This window comes from Uranotaenia lowii, chromosome 1 (assembly GCF_029784155.1).
Source record: "Uranotaenia lowii strain MFRU-FL chromosome 1, ASM2978415v1, whole genome shotgun sequence".
In the NCBI taxonomy this organism is placed as follows: domain Eukaryota; kingdom Metazoa; phylum Arthropoda; class Insecta; order Diptera; family Culicidae; genus Uranotaenia; species Uranotaenia lowii.
The window spans coordinates 124,207,894-124,226,640 of NC_073691.1; the positions used below are offsets into that span (position 1 = coordinate 124,207,894).

Genomic DNA, 18,747 nt, shown 5'->3' on the forward strand with positions numbered 1-18,747 from the left:
AATGTTTTGCCCACTTTCCAGCTGACATCCGGGTTTGCCCCCGAGAATTTCGTAGCACCTTATCTTCCACAATCTCGTAAGTTTTTCCTGAAAAAAATTATCATGAGATTCAAGGAACGTTAAATTGAACTAGCTGATAAAACTTACCATCTTAAGGTTTACCGCAGCGAGCTTTTCGGATGAATTTTTTTGTGTTTTCCCAACACACGCGCGCGCCATCAAAAATAAAAATATTCTATTTGACAGCAAATGATACACGCTCATTTTAAAATCCCAGTATCTGGATTACACTACAGTGTATTATTATATTCCTACCGTAGTATTCACAGTTATTGTAAAAATCATGATGATTTCACCATCATATACAAATTTTACTTCTAGAAAAGATCTTAATTTTACATTGAAATTCATTGTTAGATTAAATATCATTGTTTTAATATTGTATCACCATGGTCTTGGCTATTCGGGATGTCATCTTCGCTGATTAATTTCTCCAGATCTCGATGTTTAAGGGCTGAACAGCAGCTTCTCTCTGAATTTGGGTTGCCTTCTTTCAGCAAGATAGCTGATTTAAAATTAGAACTAAACAATGTTTCAGCGGTTGTTCAGCAAAAAATGTTTGTTGGGTGGCTTAAGCGCCACTTCCTTACGGAAGACCACTCGCCTAGTCTTGGTTTGCCCAGCTGAATGAGACTCGGACTTGAGTTCTTTTTGGTTCCCTATGTTGGGAAAGACGCAGAAGAGTCTCTGATAAGGGATCCGTACTTCGACTTCGAATTCGAATCCGCCCCGAAGACGAGAACAGCCTGCAAAATCACGGAAAGGGGAGTTACTCGTTGCTCGCTAAAAAGTTTTCAAAGGAAACCCGAAAAAAAAAAACAATTGAAAAAAAACTCGAAAATGGTTATAAAATATAAGCGTGTGAGACTGTCAAAATTAAAAATAAATACGTTTGAATCCGTTTCTTGGCGTTCAGCGGCAGTGATTTGTTTGTGTGCTCATTTTTAAGTTCGCGATTCCAGTTAAAAGGTTTCGATTTAACATTTTAAATCAAGATGACCGAAGAAGAGAATACTTTCAAGAAACCTGTGGATTTGAAAGTCATTGGGAAGTTGCGCAAACCGTTTCTTCCGGCTAGATCGGATGTCGAAATTCCTTCACAATCGAGTTCATCGGAACATCTGGTACAGGCATTCGTTTTGGCAGAAGCAGATCATAAGCTGTCTAGTGATAACAACGAAATACCACCGATTCCGTATCGGGAACCCAGTTGGTCGCGAAAATGTGATTCTGATTTGAACTACAGCTTCGAGGTTCTCAAGAACGGGGTCATTATAGAGGAGGTTAAGCAACTTCAGAACAAGCCTTACTGGCTGTTTGGTCGGCTTCCGAACTGCGATATCAACATGGCTCATCCAACAATTTCGAGGTATCATGCCATTCTGCAGTATCGTTATGTTCCGGAACCGGAAGAGAACTCTGATTCGGAGGAAAACAGTAGTCCTTCACATGTGACGCTAGAATCCGGTTGGTATTTGTACGATTTAAACAGCACACATGGAACGTTTTTGAACAAGCAACGATTGCAGCCAAAAACTTACGTCAGAGTGAGAGTTGGTTATATGATCAAGCTTGGTTCCAGTTCTCGATCTTACATACTACAGGGCCCTGCCGAGGATGAAGATGAACCTTCCACGCTGACTATTACTGAGATGAAAGAGATGCGGCAAAATCAGGAAAAACTTCGGCTCGAAATGGCCGAAATCGAGCGACAGGAAAATGAACGTGTTGCAAAATTGAAGGAAGAGGATGGCATCACATGGGGAATGGGTGAAGATGCCGATGAGGAAACTGATCTCACTCACAATCCCTATGCAGTTTCAAATAACGAAGAATTGTTTCTGGATGACCCTAAGAAAACTCTGCGTGGTTACTTCGAGCGAGAAGGACACGAGTTGGAGTACAAGTTAGACGAACTGTCAGCCGGATCTTATGTATGCAAGGTGGAACTCCCGGTTGATGACGACTATGGTCGACCCATTATAGCCGAGGTTTCTCATAAAGGCAAGAAAAAAGAAGCGGTCGTTCAATGCGCCCTTGAAGCGTGTCGAATATTGGACAGATACGGATTGTTGCGCCAGGCTACACATGGTAAATTCGTCTAGTTGAACAAGGTTATCGTTGTATATTTTAAAGAGATTTTTCTTTTTCTTTTACAGAACCCCGTAGACGTCACAAAAAAACCTCCGATTCGGACGACGATGACGACTTTCTAGACCGTACAGGTGACATCGAACGACGACGTCAACGCAAGCAAGCTAAAGCCGGTGCGGGTCAGGTACATACGTACGAAGATCTCATACGACAGGAATCGGAGCTCCTTGAACGGCTAGAGCAGATCGAAGCTAAAATCCATAAACACCAAATGATTGACAAAGGAACTTGTTTGCCGGAAAATGACGATGATGTAGATGATTTTTTGACCAAACTTTCTGACGATAAACCATTTGATAAATTTGAAGTAAGACGATTGCGGCTGGAGAAGGAACGCCTCACAAAAGATCATGTAACCCTACAGAGGCTCATCAAAATAGCAAAACCATTCGATTTGCCTGGAATGAGCAAAACTGATAGAACTGGCGAGAGTAGTAAGGAAGAACTCAAGAAACGTATGATGCCATTGTTTGGTAAACGGAATAAGCTCAGCAGTGCATTCGGCATCAAAAAATCAGAGGTTAGAGTAGGTGGTTCCACGAGCGCCAATACAGATGAAATTGAGAGAGACGACAATGAAGATCAGCCGAAGAAAGCTGGCGAGGAATTAAAAAAAGAGGCACCAGAAGTAAAGCAAACTACTCAAACCCCAGAATCCAAAAAGGCGGAGAGCCCGTCCTTCAGTCCCGAATTGTTAGAAAAACATTACAATAAAACAATTGACAATGAAAAACCGCAAACGGCATCAAAGTGTCAGGAGCAGAATATGATCATCGAATCTCCGACTGCTGCGCCAGAAAGAAAACGCAAATCAGATGCTGTAGTTGCTGATGATTGTGTCAACGACGATGAACGTTTGGCGGCCACTAGCAAATCATCCAAAAAACGCGTACGACAGAGAGCGCGAGATCGTAATACGCGGGATAATGTTGATATCGACGATAGCGAAGAGTTGCAAAGCGAGGAGAAGAATATAGATTGGGTTCCACCGCAAAATCAAAGCGGTGACGGTATGACAGCGCTGAACGAAAAGTACGGGTATTGAACCTATGGACTTTACCCACCACCCATTGAGTCGCCTAATGTCGATACCTTTTGTTAAGCAATGTAACTATACGGAATAAAAACCAATGGAAGTTGAGTTGTTCATCTTTTTTTCTAATATGTACACATGATTTTCACCGGGTTGGTGCACGTATGTTGAAGAAATAGTCGCTTTTTGAAGCGCAATTTTAATATGTCATTTTTATCCCAATGGGAGTTATTGAGCAAACACTAGCGACACCATGCCCTCCATAGAAGAGTTTAGATTAGTTAGAGAGCTTTTGAAAACGGCCATACAATTGTCCTAACTACAAAACGTTAAACATTTACCTGGTATCGCGGATCCCAAGTGATGATTTCGGATAAATGACACAGCCGTTTTAGTGGTGGAACTGCATAGTTTATTTTTTTTATTGTTTTCAAATACATTCGAGAAAAAAGAAACATACATAAATTTGGTAGTGATGCAAGATATAAATTTCCGCGCCAAAATATTCAGTGTTATAGTCGTATCAACGATTTAATTTTATTTATTTATTTTTATTCAGCTCAGAGTTATAATTCAGTTCTCTCTTACACGTAGATTTTGAGTCGATAACAATCAGAGGATGGAAATGTGTAGGTTCTATTCTCGCCATAGCATTCTATGAACATGAAGCTATTTTCTTACTATTTTATTTATGATACTGCTTTTACTTTTGATAACTAACTCCATAGCTTTCGTATGGAACTTTAGGAATTCAAACTTATGAAAAAAAAAATATAAAGATTAACTGAACCTACCCCTTGATCGATAATACCGGAAAAGGACTAGGATCTTGAAAAATGTAGTACCAATTGTTGCAAATATTTTTCTAAAACACTTAAACATTCACACTCTATTCCAGAATCAGGCATACCAGTTATATTATCCCTACACTTTTCACCCCAGAATCCAAGCTCACATTCCAGTTTTATTTTGTATATATTTTGAAAGTATATGTATCTCATCTAAACAGATTAAGATGTAAAACGTCTTCTGATGGTTTGTTTATACGTTCAGTTATTACTTTCACATAACTTCCTGTTAACCGCTATTTCCATTAAAACTGCATATTTGTTATACTTTTTTCATTTCACTTCACAATATATGTATGTATAACTACAGCTAATAGACACACATACAGTAACAAGGCAACATTGCTCTGTGAGAGATTATGTTGCACGGTTAGCTTTCTTAAAAACCCACACTCAAAACTAAAGTGTACAATGTAGCAAGAAGCTCTAGTCTATTAGTTAGCTATTTGAATTAGTTCGATATATAAATAGAGCTTCATATTCATCGTGTTAGTGTTGACCTAAATGTTTCAAGATTTCTATTAGATTTGGTATTTATATGTACCTATTAACTGTTTTACAGTTGAAGAATACCAATCATGTACACTGAGTATATAGAAAACAAGAGTGACTGCTGAAACTTATTTGGTGAAATTCATAAATATCGATTATTTTCGAGCAGAACGAGCTATATATGACCTAAGCAAAATAGATACATTTTGACATATGCCATCAGTACATGGAAAATAACAGAGGCCATTGCGCTTAACCTCACTTGAAAGCTCCGTGTATGTATACAGCATGCTTGCATACCAACAAAAAAAGTTATGAAAATTTGGCAGTTTCATATAGAATATAGCTCTTCAAACACAATAAATATGACATATGACCTTACAAGACACATCTACTGGAGAAAGTACTCGGACGAAATAATAACAGCCATCGATTCTATGCATGTTTTACCTCCTTTACAAGAGTACCACTTTCTTTCACATTTGATACATGAAAATGCACTTTGTGCTCAAACAAAACCTATCCCAGATTCATCTGTTCCTAGAAGGCCCCCTAATCCTTGGTGGGACCAGCAGTGTTCCACGCTTTGTAAGGATAAATCAAAAGCAATTAAAGATTTTCGAAAACATGGAACTTTCGTCCTTTTCGAAACATATGTTTCCCTTGAAAATTAGTTAAAAAAATTGATAAAGGGGAAGAAAAAGGCGTATTGGGGGAATTTTGTGGGTGGTTTATCACGGAAAACATTCTTGAGTGTCTTGTGGAGAGTTGCATGAAGCATGCGCAATCGATCATCTACAGATTAAAGTGAGGAATATTCACATAGATGGATATTTTACTTCGCACGGAAAGTGTCCAGATTCTGCACCTGTAAAAAAAATAATGCAGAATATGCCTCCAGATAGGTGTGATATGGATTCCAGCTTTTCGATGGTCGAATTCTCACTTGCCCTCCTCTCTTGTAAAAATTCAGCTCCTGGAATTGATAAAAAAATAACTTGTTGAAAAACCTTCCGGATGCCGTAAAATTTCGCTTGTTAAATTTATTTAATCAATTCTTGGAGCAAAACATTGTTCCTCAAGAGTGGAGACAAGTGAGAGTCTGCTATCCAAAAGCCTGGAAAACCAGCGTCTGATCCCATCGTACCGCCCAATAGCGATGTTGTCTTGTATACGCAAATTGATGGAGAAAATGATCTTGTTTCGTTTGGACAAATGGGTAGAAACAAAAGGTGTCCTTTCGGATACTCAATTTGAGTGCAAAGAGACAAACGATTGTCTTGCTTTGCTGTCTTCAGAGATACAAATGGCGTACGCAAAACGTAAGCTTCAGTGTTTCTAGACATAAAAGGAGCTTTTGATGCAGTCTCAATAGAGCTTTTGTCGAACAAGTTGCACGCCCGGGGTCTGTTACATCTTTCTTTGTGAGAAACATTTGAACTTTACTCACGGAGATATTACAGTTAGAAGAACACAGAAGAACCTCTAACATGGGCCTTCCGCAGGGTTCATGTTGGAGTCCACTTTTGTACAACTTTTACGTAAGTGACATCGACAGTTGTCTCTCTGAAGGCTGCACTCTAAGACAACTTGCAGATGCCGGCGTGTTGGTGTCTGTCACAGGATCTACTGATTTTCATCTGCCCAGACCTTTACTAGATACTTTAGACAGATTGTCTTCCTGGGCTTTGGGACTTGGGATTGGGTTTTCTCCTCAGAAAACGGAGATAGTTGTTTTCTCTAAGAAACATAGACCTGATCAACCTAAGCTAAAAAAATAAGCTTCAACTCCTATATATAGGCAGAACGATCACTCAATCGAGGTGTTTCAAGTTTCTTGGGGTTTGGTTTGATTCCAAGTGTAACTGGAGAGCTCATATTGAGTGTCTGAAAGGAAAATGCTAACAAGGAATCAACTTTCTTCGATCAATCACTGGCACCTGGTGGAGAGCCCATCCAGAAAATCTTTTAAAATTGTATCAGTGATATAAAATATGGCAGCTTCTGTTTCCAGTCAGCTGCCAAAAATCACTTCATCAAACTCGAGCGTATTCCAAAACCGTTGTCTTCGCATAGCTTTGGGCTGTATGCCCTCAACGCTCAACATGAGTCTTGAAGTTTTGGCAGGAATACTCCCTTTTAAAGATCGATTCAATCTACTATCACTTCGGTTCTTCATCAGGTGTCAGGTCATGAACCCATTGGCGATTGTAAATTTCGAAAGGCTACTAGAGCAAAATCTTCAAACCAGATTTTTTATATACCACATCCTCATATCAATGCTTAAACCTTCGTGCTCTTCAACTTGTGTTTGCAGCCCTGACTACGATAATTCTTCTGTCCAGTTTGATTTGTCTATCCAACAGGAAATCCGTGGAATCCCGGACACCCACCGTCCACTTTTGATTCCACAAATTTTCGAAGCTAAATATAGACACGTCGATGCTGAAAAAACGGCATCAACGGCATTTGGAGTGTTCAACGAAATATATGTTGAAACGATCCGCTCTATATTAGACCATCAAATCTAACGCCGTATTTCCTCAAAATAAAAAAGAGATATAAGGACCACTTAATAAAGACGTTGCTTTTCCATCACCTTTGTCTGGGTCTGGGATATTATGCAATGGGAGGGTAGATTCCCTTGCAAAAGTGGGTGCAACGGAAGGCAGTATTTACCAGCGTGAAGTCGTATTCAACGAATTCTACTTCTTGGCTCGGAGAAACTGTATTGTCAACTGGCAGCGCAGATGGGACGAAGATGAGTTGGGTCGGTGGCTCTACTCGATTATCCCAAGGTTAAGCCTTAAGCCCTGGTTTAATAGATTGTACCTGAGTATATGTCGAAAAGCCCAATATTGTTAAATACATTAATATGCATCAATGCTTATTTTTCTCATAAAGCTGTTGATTATCAATTTCTATAAACATGTTATTTTCTGTAAAATTCCATACATTTGCCAGTTTTTTCCATAACTATTTCTTAGGGCCTCTTACCAATACGTTTAAAGAAAGCGGAATAGCCTTACTTGTATATTTCAAAGTACTATGATATAAGATAAGAACTCTCAAAGTTGCACTAACTGTTGTCATCTTCATATGACAAAAAAACGCTAAGTGCACAACTGATGCGCCACCAGGGTTAAAACAAATATGCTATTGCTCTTCTCGGAAATTAAGTAGCTAAGCGCTCGACTCAGTTTTTCGATTTAAGATATAATCAGCTGTTTCGAAACCATAATAAGGCCGGAACAAATTTCAAATCCTTCTTTTGTTACTCAGAGTTGGAACATCGCGAGGGGGGGGGGGGGGGGGGGGGGGGGCAATAAAAAATAATGCGAAAAACAAATAAACTGGAATAAATTGCACAAAATATTGCATGCAAAAAATTGCATGCTATATCATTGCACAAAACCTATAAAATAATGAAATTTGTTATTGAAAAAATCAATAAAATCAAGAATACACATGGTAAAATTACTTCCATCTTCCAAAATTACTTTTTTGGTCTTTAAATTTTTCGGATACTTGAATTTTATATCAAAATTTCCATGAAATACTAAAAACTTTATTTATTTCCCCCTTCGGGTTTTTGGAAATTTCGAAGGGGGGGGAGACAAAAGAAGAAATTGATATTTGTTCCAGCCTAATTGTTAATAAAAATATAGCATACTAAAGCATGTACGTATTTTAGAGGACATGTACAAACATGAGACCAGATTAACATTCACACGAAAATATAAAACTCTAAACACTAACTAAAACCGAATGCTTTATGATTTCTGGTAGTTAATTGCTGCTTATTAATTGTTTTTCATTTAGCATACCTACTCTACATATATCTGCAGTTAGGCGTTTTTCGTCGACATGGGACCGTTTTTTCGTTCTTGTTTTACTGGTCATACGCTGCAGTACTGTTCAAATTTGTATACAAAATGGACTTTAAAGTTGGCCTATAAAGACAAAATTTAACCTGAAGTAAATGTAATCGTTTGAATTTTATCCTTATGTTTTTTTTTTCAAATTATTGTGACTTTCTATTAATGTTCATTTGTGGTTGATTTTTTTTGCCGCTGTTGGATTATCAATAGACAGTTGTTTGACTTTTTAAATCTATTGTACGTTTTAGATGCTGTCTATAGTATCGGGATTCAATATAATGTAATTGAATAGGGTTTTATTCGTCAAAATTTTTCATCCAAAGCCTGGTTTACATTTATAGTGTATATAAACGTCAAAAACTCAAAAATATATATACAATATTCCGCAAATACTAAGTAGCCGGGTCCACTGTGCAGTAGTGAACGCAGAGACAACTGGGATAAAGGAATGAAGAAACGTGGACAACAGTATCATACGTTTCTTTGTTAATTTTGGATTTTAATCAAATCATATTTTTTTAAAATTATAGAAAGAATAGAAACATTTTTTGGACGAAGGAAACGCGCACTTTCGCGCGTTGCATCATCAGTTTATTTTCACAGAGACGAATTAGTGTCAAAAAAAAAAAAAAAAAAAAAATAAAAAAAACAGTTTATTTTCAACCATTATCGGTCCATCGGAGTGACCAACATCGGCCTCGTATTTCTAGGTTTACCCGAAGCTAGGGACAATCCCCTAGCTCGGTCCGCAACGCGAAGCGTTAGGACCATACATCATTTTAGTTCAAACGCGAAGCGTGAGGAGGCTTCCTCGAAATTTTTATCCATAATTTTGGGACGGACCCGTCTTTCTAGGTGTATTCAAAGCCCTAGGAAGGCCCAGTGTATCTATGTAGGTTTATCCTAAGCTAGGGACAATCCCCTAGTCCCATACATAATTTTAGTTCCCATGCCACATTGCCACAGTAAAAGCATTATTTTATGCCAAACGACCGTTATGTCAAACGGCCATTATGCCAAACGGCTTTATGCCAAACGGCTTTATGCCAAACGGCTTTATGCTAAATGACTTTATGCCAATCGGTATACAATCCTGATAAGAGTTTAGATTGCGATCACTCTGACAGTGATCAATCGACCTTGGTCTCCATGCAGACAGTCCGATGACCTGCCTCCACTGGTGAGACAACCACCAGGGGTTGTCTAGAAGAGGCTCGCTTCCGCAGGGGGAATGGGTCCCATCCCATTGTTTCGCAAATTTGGGACAGTCTACTGTGTAAACATAATAAACCTGACTGTTTTTAATTGGCCAAACTTTCAAATTCAACTCCATACAATTTGCAACGAAATTTATTCAATAAATATTGATTACGACGAATAAATTAAAACAGATGACTTGAATTTGAACGCATCTCTTCGCTCAGATCCTTCGCTATGGCTCACATGCAGGGTTGCCAACATTTGTTTTCAAAAATCAGGGAACTGGTGAAATTAAAATCAGGCAAAATCAAGCTACGACAAAGTAACGGAAATTTCGTTAAAAGTGATGACCCTTTTTTTGTCACCGCTCCTCATTTGAGCCATAACTCTACTGAATCAAAGCATCAAAGCAATCGAAAGATTCCCTTAATTCAATGGAATCTTCCGATTGCTTTGATTCAGTTACATTTCCGCTTTTTTACTTCAGCAATGGTACCTAATCCAGTTCCTAACTATCCATTTTTCATCACATTCGCAAAAATCAGTCAAAATCAGACATATTTTCAAAAATCAGGCAAATTCAATGGCTTATCAGGTTGTCAGGCAGGGACTCGAAAAATCAGGCAATACCTGAAAAATCAGGAATATTGGCATCTCTGCTCACATGTTTCATTCCAGCTTTCCTTGATCGATCTGGGTTGCGTAGTACAAGCCCCTTCTAAGCAGATGCTCCAGGAAAAAAAGTTCACTCCCGTGGAGACCAAATCTGACGTAGTTGCGCAAAACACTATAACACGTCCCTGTAAACATCATTCGGTAACAGTTAAAATGTTTTCAATAATTTCACTGCCTCAATCAACATAAAATTGAAAATTCCGCGGACGGAGGAAAAAAACGCGTGCCTATTTTTTTTAAATGAATAAGTTAAAAAATGTATTTTAGCGTGTTATATTTTGCGATAAATGTTTAAACTATACTACTATTCCAGCACTCGAAACCAGTTAGAAAGCATTATAGCTATATAATTATTTTCCTTAGGTTTAACGTATGGTTAGTTTAGATAAATGAGCTAACTTGAAATTTTTGCCATTTTTCATTAGAAGGACAAGTTAAAACTTGTTCTATAAGCTATCAAATGATTGGTTGGTTGCTTGAATTTCATGATTAGTCCTGAGTCCATTATATTTTATTCGTATTTCTACTTGTATGACCCAAGGAGCACATATGGATTCCGATCCGAACTGGGTCATCCGCGTGCGACGCCGATGAGTTAGGTGTCATTTCACTTAATTTCAACGGATTGATTGCCCGATCATTCAGAAGTGGCGGGTTTCTTTTAATGTGGTCGCAAAACAGTGCGTCAATTGCAATGATGCGTGCGCTATGATCTCAGGATGTCTTAAAACAATTACTCATAATTGAAATTGAAAAACGATTTGTTTAATTTAACGAACGCCGGAAAGTGTCGCAGCAACATTGCAATTATTGTAGTTTCGAACAACCGGCGAAAATTTTAAACCGACTCAGGCCACTAGCTGAACTGTATGGTTCACTTCGGAAGACTTGTTCAACAGCTGAAGACTGTATTTTTGATAAGGGACAGATACATCGTACAGAGTCACCAATTTTATATAAGTAATGTACAGGTATATGCCTGGATTACAGACGCCAGTCAAACAGAGTGGTTGCTCATCTCGCTTTTCGATTATACATAATGACTTACACAACTAACAACTGTAATTTTTAGGTTTATATGCTATACGGATGAGTTTTATCCCCCCAGTTATAATTACTTACAAAACTGTGATGGCGATTGATTTTGCCGGTGCTAACATATTTATGCATCTTGAGAACTCTTTTTGACGTAGCATCCATTCTCATTGTAAATTATCTGTAGATAAGAAAAAATAATGAGATTTTCTATTCAAATGAAATAAAATAACAGGCAGGGAGCCAGTACTGATTGTAAAAAATGATTACGATCATCGATTGTCAATAGCTTGGAAATACAACAGAAGGATTGATACTTACATGCCACGTTACTTACACCTCTGGAATTGTTGATAGTACGATCCTCCACCGCTGTTGCTCCCACCAGCGCTTCCCGAAACAGCCGGTGGTGAAGTCGGCGATTCGTCCGTACTGCCACCGCGGGCAAGCGTCGATTCATCGAAATGCACTACTGGATTCCGTTCGCGTTGCTCCCATCGTTCGTCTGCTTCGGATTCGGGATCGAAAACGAGCGATCTCGGAGAGGTGGGTTCGCGGAATCTACCACCTTTCTTCTTATCTCCACCACCGCCTTCTAATTCGCCACCGCCCAGTATCCGATTGCCATCCGGGGTTGTGTTGCTCATGTCCAGCAACAGCTTGGATACTTTCTTACACTTTGTCATGTGCTTTTCGGCCCTAGCAGCTTCAGTGTAAGTTTTGAAGCATTTGTGACACTTGAATTTTTTCTCGACAATCTTTTTCTCTTTCATTGGTTTGAGATTTTTCATGTGCGCAACTAAATGTTTCTTCAGTTCTTTCTTCAGTTGGAAAGGTTTTTTACAGAACAGACATATTGTGTATCGAACTGTGACATCGAGAGCTGGCCCTGTTGGGTTTTCTTCTCCTTCATCTGCACCGGAACCTCTATTCACCATTTCGATGTTCTCACACTCGTCAAGTTCTTCAAGGGATTCCGAATCCGAATCGCTTTCCTGATCTAGAGCCTGAAGTTGTCGATCGATATCTTCTATGCTTCCTTCATAGTGTAATTGGCCGCCAAGTGCTTCGACTTTCTCTCTGCCTTCGGCACCACCGCGAGCTTCTGATTTATCACCCATAATTTTCGTTCAACAGTTATTATCTGTAAATTAAATCAAAAAAAAAATTGAAATTCATTTTGTTTTCGGGATTGTAAGCTGCTAGTTTTTGTAAGTGTTAGAGGCAAATATTTTATTCCTCTTGACCTAATAAATAAGGACAGTTCTATAAAAGGATCCACAGAGCTACTTGGTCATCATTTTTGTTTTATTATCAACTGAACTTTATCTTCTAACTTCCTCTTTATCATTGAAAGATCTATGGGAACAATAGATGAAGTGTTAGTGTTCTGTATTTCAAATTCTTAATATTTATTTTTTGCCTGTTGTGGAGAAAGTTCACTGCGACCATTTAGCTGATCTATTGTGGTAAAACCCTGCGTTACCATTTTTACTTTCCTATGCTACTTGTCACCCCTGAACCAAAAATAGTTTATATAAAGATTCCCAACTCTTATGAAAACCGGGAGACAAAAAAAATAAGCGCCACCATCAAATATGACGGCAGAAATGCAACTAAAACACAGTGAACACTGTCTACTATCTTTGCCTGAACTATTGGTTGAAGTTGCAGTTGTTTACAGGTAGCACTACGAGCACATACATATCTAGGTAGGATCTCCAAATGCAATCTAAGTTCACGAAGTAACCGCCGAAAACAAGTGGTGCTAACCAGATGCCGCATAGGCCATACTAGGTTCTCAGAAGAACATCTCTTCGACAAAGCAGACAACACATGCCAGACCTGTGATGTCGAGAATTCCATCGAACACATTATCACAAATTGTTCAAAATATGATGAAATTAGGGAACAGTTAGGACTTTCGAACAATATAAATTTTGTACTGAAACAATGCCCAAAATGAGGATAAGATAGTCTAGTATTTGAAACAAATCCAAGTTTATGATCGAAAATAAAATGTTAAATAGATTTAAGTTTGCAGGGGAAGAATGACCTTAGACGTTAAATTCTCCTTTACATAAATAAATTAATAATAATAATAATCTAAGTTCCCTTGAAAAGATCCATCCACATGCATGTGCTGCATCATTGAGGCGTACAATTCCAAGGTATACCGGCTAGCATTTCACTAATGCAAAGACCGCCAACCTTAATCATACTATGTGTGCCAAGTTATTTCACGACCGGGATTCGATCTCATGACCGTTGGCTTCTTGAAACAGGTTATGTTTATGATCTGAAGATTATTTTGCATTGAAATAAATAAAAAAAAATACATTGATATCTACTCTGTTATTCTACTCGATTGAACGAACAACTAATCCCGGATTTGTGTTTAAAAGTTCATAAAAAGTTTGTTGGTATTCTAAAATATTTAAAATTTAACTTTCTTAATAAATAAGGCACTGTCACTATTCGTTCCATTCGGGGTGAACAGAGACAGATGCATAACTGCGTTCAACATACAACATATGAATAGTCCGAAAAATGTACTTATCCATCCATTTCACGGTATGTGCCGGATTCTGCCCAAGTACAATACTGAAAATTTTGCAAACAAAATGTATAAAATTACAATTACAACAAAAAAACATTCCGAACAATAAGTTTTAACTAATATATGCAATTTTCTATGCGATGATTTCATTGACCTGGCTCGAAGCAACAATTTTCAGATAAATACTTAATGTTTTGAGTTTATTCGAAATATTCGAAAAAAATGTATGCAGTGGCAGTACACCCACAGCGTCCTTTTGAGTTTTGAACAAACGGTCAAAGCAAGGACAAAATAGTATAGTATAACAGTAGTTATTAATGTTCAAAACTTTGTTGCTATTAATTTGTGCACAAAAAAATTGAAACAAAAACATTGTAGACAACAATTAAATCAATCGGAAAACTATTCCGCAGCCATTATTCTACTTTTTCAATCATTGATGGAAGGAAAAAAATATGAAGTTTCCAGGACATACCTTTCAAAAATATTCTTACCTTTGATCTTTAGGGAATCGGAACGTCAAACTCTTAAACACCGGACTGCGATGGACAAGATCGGGTTTGAATACTGCTGTAGATTTTCACTGGAAATTTTCTCCGTAATGAAAAACTCCGAAAAACTTAATCATTACGCCTGCAAAAATTATATTGAATCTGACAGATGGACGGTGCTTTTTTGGTAGTGTGCGAGTCAAATCTCATCGCAAGTATATACACACGTACACGCATACACAATCAATGGGAATGACAGTTTGGCATTGGCACACACTGTAATTCTTCGTAACTCAGATTTGAAGGAATTCGTGTAAACTGAGAAAATTCAAATTTTGATTAAGACGGCACAATTCAGAAATGAATAGTACCCATGTAACCATAAGCACCAAAGCAGTGGTTTTTGTCGGAAGTAGCAGGCGTGTTGTTCCATTTAAATAATTATAATTGATCAAAGCAATCGTTAACTAGATTTAAAATAGTATAAAAGTAAGTGTTACCACAGTTTACTCAGCCGGTGGACGGCAGAGTAAAAAGAGCAACAGGGCATATAGTCGCAGTTACTGGGAAAATATTTTGGGCGGAAGTGATAACGTTATTATCATCGCGGTCTTATCCAAAAGTAATTTGAAAAGCTCATATTAAATCTCTGATTTCTATAAAATTTCCGAAAAACGTTGTGGATAAAGATATTAAAAGTAAACAGAAGTAGATTGCAGGATACTGCGTGTGAAATCGACCTATGTGGTAACAAACATTTATAACATATCATACTAGGTAACATTTGCAAACAAACATAAATTAACATATTAAAATAAGTAATATGAACCTCATTTAGGTCACAAATCAGCAGTAGAAGGGCAAATCAATTCGTCGCGCCGCCTGCTAAGTGGTTTGAAGCCTATGCAGTACAATCGTGAGTAGCAATTCTGTAAAAATAGATCAGTGAGGTTAGGATATTCATTCTATTTGTAGCTCGCAATCGAAAGTGTTTTGAAGAGCTCGTATTATCAGGGGCTTTCAAGCAAATTACCTATATCTTACGTGAGTATAAATTCAAATCAAAGTAGGAGACGAATATTGACTGCTTTAATTTAAAAACTAGAACAACAACGATCAATAACTTCTTAAAACCATCGGTCGGTCTGGTGAGGCGTGAAGTTCAAAATCAGAGGCATAAAATAAGTACTAGCAAATTGTAAGTACGATTAGTAAAATGAAACCAATTGTGAACTCATTTGTAATTAAAAATATACAATTTCAGTTTGAGCTGCTATACTGCTACGAAAACACTAGTACTTAGTCCATTCCGATCCCCAACAAACTCAAAAATTTGCTAACGGATCATGGCTACAGTATCGGACTCGGATCAATCGTTGGATTTAACCCTCACCCCATGCGCCCTCTGCAACCAAGTTTCGGAAGAAAATGAAGGTATGGTTCACTGTGATTCTTGTAAAGGCTGGTTCCACTACCGTTGCGTCGGAGTGTCTGACGATGTCAAGAAGGAGAAAATGTGGTTCTGTAGCGCGGTAGCGTGTCAACAAGCTTATTCTGAGTACCTGAAAAAACAAGAGGTTGCAGCGAAAAGGAAGAAAACGAAAAAGGATGATGTATCAGCTAAATCGGACAGCATCGCTCACACACTTGAAAATCGGATGAAGGAACTTGAACGACAAGAAAAGGCTAAGGATGATGAGCTGGAAATTGAAACAGCTTTGCGGGTGCGAAAATTAGCTCTGCAAAAGGCTCGTCGTATGAAGCAGCTTGCAATCGAAAATGATTTAAGGAAAATGGAATTGGAGCAGGAAGAAGAACTAAACGCCAAGGCCTTGAAAGAAAAAGAAGATCATTTAGCAAAATTGGAAGAAATGCGCGCATCATTTTCGTCGAAACTAACTGTAGTTCAAGGCAAAATTGATAGACTGAATGATAGTTTGCACGAAAGTAAGGATGGAATGAAACATAAAGCGCAGAAACTAAAGCTTGAGAAAAAACCCAAGGCGCGTGCAAAATTTGATCAACAAAATAGCGATACTGAATGGACTTCATCCGGGGATTCTAATTGTACTGATTCTTTAAGTGAGAGCAGCGATACAGATATTTCTACCGAAATCGAAAAGGAGTCGAAGGACAGGAAACATGACAAGTCCAACGGGCTGGGGCCCCAACCCTCTCAGGCACAATTGACGGCCAGAAGCGGAATTAGTCGGAAGTTACCTATATTCACAGGAAAAGCGGAAGAATGGCCGCTGTTTATAAGCAGTTTTAAGTCATCTACCATAGCTTGCGGCTACACTGAGGTAGAAAACTTGGTGCGTTTACAAGAAAGCATACAAGGAGACGCGCTCGAAAATGTTCGTGGTCAACTTTTATTTCCCAAGTCGGTCCCAAAGGCGATTAAAAAGCTGCGTCAACTGTATGGGCGTCCAGAACAGCTTCTTCGATTCTATTTAGACAAAGTTCGGCAATTGGAATCTCCTAAGGCTGACAAATTACATACGTATATTCCCTTCGGTAATGCCGTTGAGCAATTATGTGAGCACTTGGAAGCCGCAGAATTGAAAGAACACTTGTTGAATCCGATTCTTATTCAAGACCTTGTCGACAAGCTTCCTGCGAGTGACAAACGGGAGTGGGTGCGTTATAAAAAACGAAAACACAGCGCAGACCTACGCGTTTTCAGTAAATTCCTGTCCCGAATTGTAGATGAAGCATGCGAAGCTAGTGTTTCATTTCATTCCAAAGCCGATTCCAAGATTTCCGGTAACGCGAGGAATAAGGAGAGACTATTCAGTCATGATATAGCTCAAGAAGAGGAACCTTGTGAACTGCCAACTAGTGATCCGCCAGCGCGCGATCAGTCGACCACCAACCTGAAACCGTGCAAAGTATGCAAAAGCTCAAATCACCGTCTTCGTGACTGTCAAGAGTTTAAAGAGATGAGTGTTTTACAACGATTGGAATTAGTAGAAAAGTGGAAACTATGTCATGTATGCCTGAACGATCACGGGAAATCATGGTGCAGATTCAAAATTAGATGTGATATCGGAGACTGTCGAGAACGCCACAACCCGCTGTTACATAAATCAGTTCGTAGAGTCGTCATGAATACACATTTCCGTTCAAACTCTTCAATTCTATTCCGCGTCATTCCGGTCGTTTTACACTATGGTCGAAAATCAATAAAAACAACAGCCTTTCTAGACGATGGATCGTCTGCAACACTGGTCGAGCAGTCACTAGCGGACGAGCTAGGAGTTGTCGGTCAAAAGGAGCCTCTTACCATTACTTGGACAGCTGATGTGTCACGCGTCGAAGAAAATTCGATGCGGATGAATCTTAAAATATCGTCTTGTGATGATAATGAGCTTTGGTGTTTAAATGGTACTCGCACAGTGGGAGAGTTGAAACTACCAAAACAATCCATGTGTTTCGAAGATCTGACTGAAAAACATGCTCATCTCCGTGGTTTACCCATTCAATCCTACAGCGGAACCTGTCCGGGTTTGCTCATAGGGCTAAATAATTTGCATCTAATGGCTCCACTGGAAACAAAAATGGGTGGCATAGGAGATCCTATCGCTGTTCGATCTAAGCTTGGTTGGGCAATTTACGGTCCGGTTGGTAAGCAACATATTTATGGCGATTCCGAATTTTTTGGCGTTCACGTGGAAGTGAGCAACGAAGAGCTGCATGACCTCATAAAATTACAATACACCATAGAGGAAGCTACTGTGCCGGTTGTGCGAGAATCTCCAGAGGATGTACGAGCTAGACAAATTCTCGAGAGTACCACTATTCGAGTTGGTGACAGGTTCGAAACGGGCCTGTTGTGGAAGACGGACGACCCGAAATTTCCTGACAACTATCATATGGCGGCACGGCGAGCAAAACAGTTGGAACATCGCTTGCTAAAAACTCCTGATCTGTTCGCAAATGTTTGTCAGCAGATAAAAGAGTATCAGGAAAAGGGCTACGCTCATGAGGCGTCATCTGAAGAATTATCTTCATCGTCGCCGAACAAGTCCTGGTATCTTCCGCTAAATGTGGTCCTGAACCCTAAGAAACCAGGAAAAGTACGCCTAGTGTGGGACGCAGCTGCAACCGTATCCGGAATATCTTTAAATTCACAACTACTCAAAGGTCCAGACATGTTAGTGTCTTTACCAGCTGTCATAAACAGATTTCGAGAACGTCGAATCGCGTTTGGTGCGGACATACGCGAAATGTACCACCAACTACAAATTCGGAAACAAGATCGACAGGCCCAGCGTTTTCTGTTTCGAGCCGATCCGAATTAACGGTTCAAAACTTT

At 38.9% G+C, this 18,747-nt stretch overlaps 3 protein-coding genes across 4 annotated transcripts; 2 read left to right on the top strand and 1 right to left on the bottom strand.

Annotated features, from left to right (window-relative positions):
• Positions 1-924: 924 nt before the first annotated feature.
• LOC129753563 (kanadaptin) lies at positions 925-3,355 on the top strand. Its single transcript, XM_055749403.1, has 2 exons — positions 925-2,151; positions 2,220-3,355. Exons 1-2 carry the CDS (start codon positions 1,056-1,058, stop codon positions 3,257-3,259), a joined length of 2,136 nt encoding a protein of 711 aa, XP_055605378.1. The 5' UTR covers positions 925-1,055; the 3' UTR covers positions 3,260-3,355.
• Positions 3,356-3,646: 291 nt separating this feature from the next.
• LOC129739759 (uncharacterized) lies at positions 3,647-14,629 on the bottom strand. Of its 2 annotated transcripts, XR_008735959.1 has the most exons (4): positions 14,433-14,629; positions 11,700-12,522; positions 11,466-11,559; positions 3,647-5,563 (listed from the first exon to the last, which is right to left on the bottom strand). XR_008735959.1 is itself a non-coding variant. In XM_055731275.1 (3 exons), the coding sequence occupies exon 2, from the start codon at positions 12,497-12,499 to the stop codon at positions 11,708-11,710; it is 792 nt and encodes a 263-aa protein (XP_055587250.1). In that variant the 5' UTR covers positions 12,500-12,522; positions 14,433-14,628; the 3' UTR covers positions 10,601-11,559; positions 11,700-11,707. The 2 variants fall into 2 exon arrangements, 1 of the variants encoding a protein (XP_055587250.1); XM_055731275.1 differs by lacking the exon at positions 3,647-5,563 and having other exon boundaries at positions 10,601-11,559; positions 14,433-14,628.
• A 1,146-nt stretch (positions 14,630-15,775) lies between these two features.
• On the top strand, positions 15,776-18,733 carry LOC129737896 (uncharacterized). Its single transcript, XM_055729063.1, has one exon. The coding sequence runs from the start codon at positions 15,776-15,778 to the stop codon at positions 18,731-18,733; it is 2,958 nt and encodes a 985-aa protein (XP_055585038.1).
• Positions 18,734-18,747: the final 14 nt, after the last annotated feature.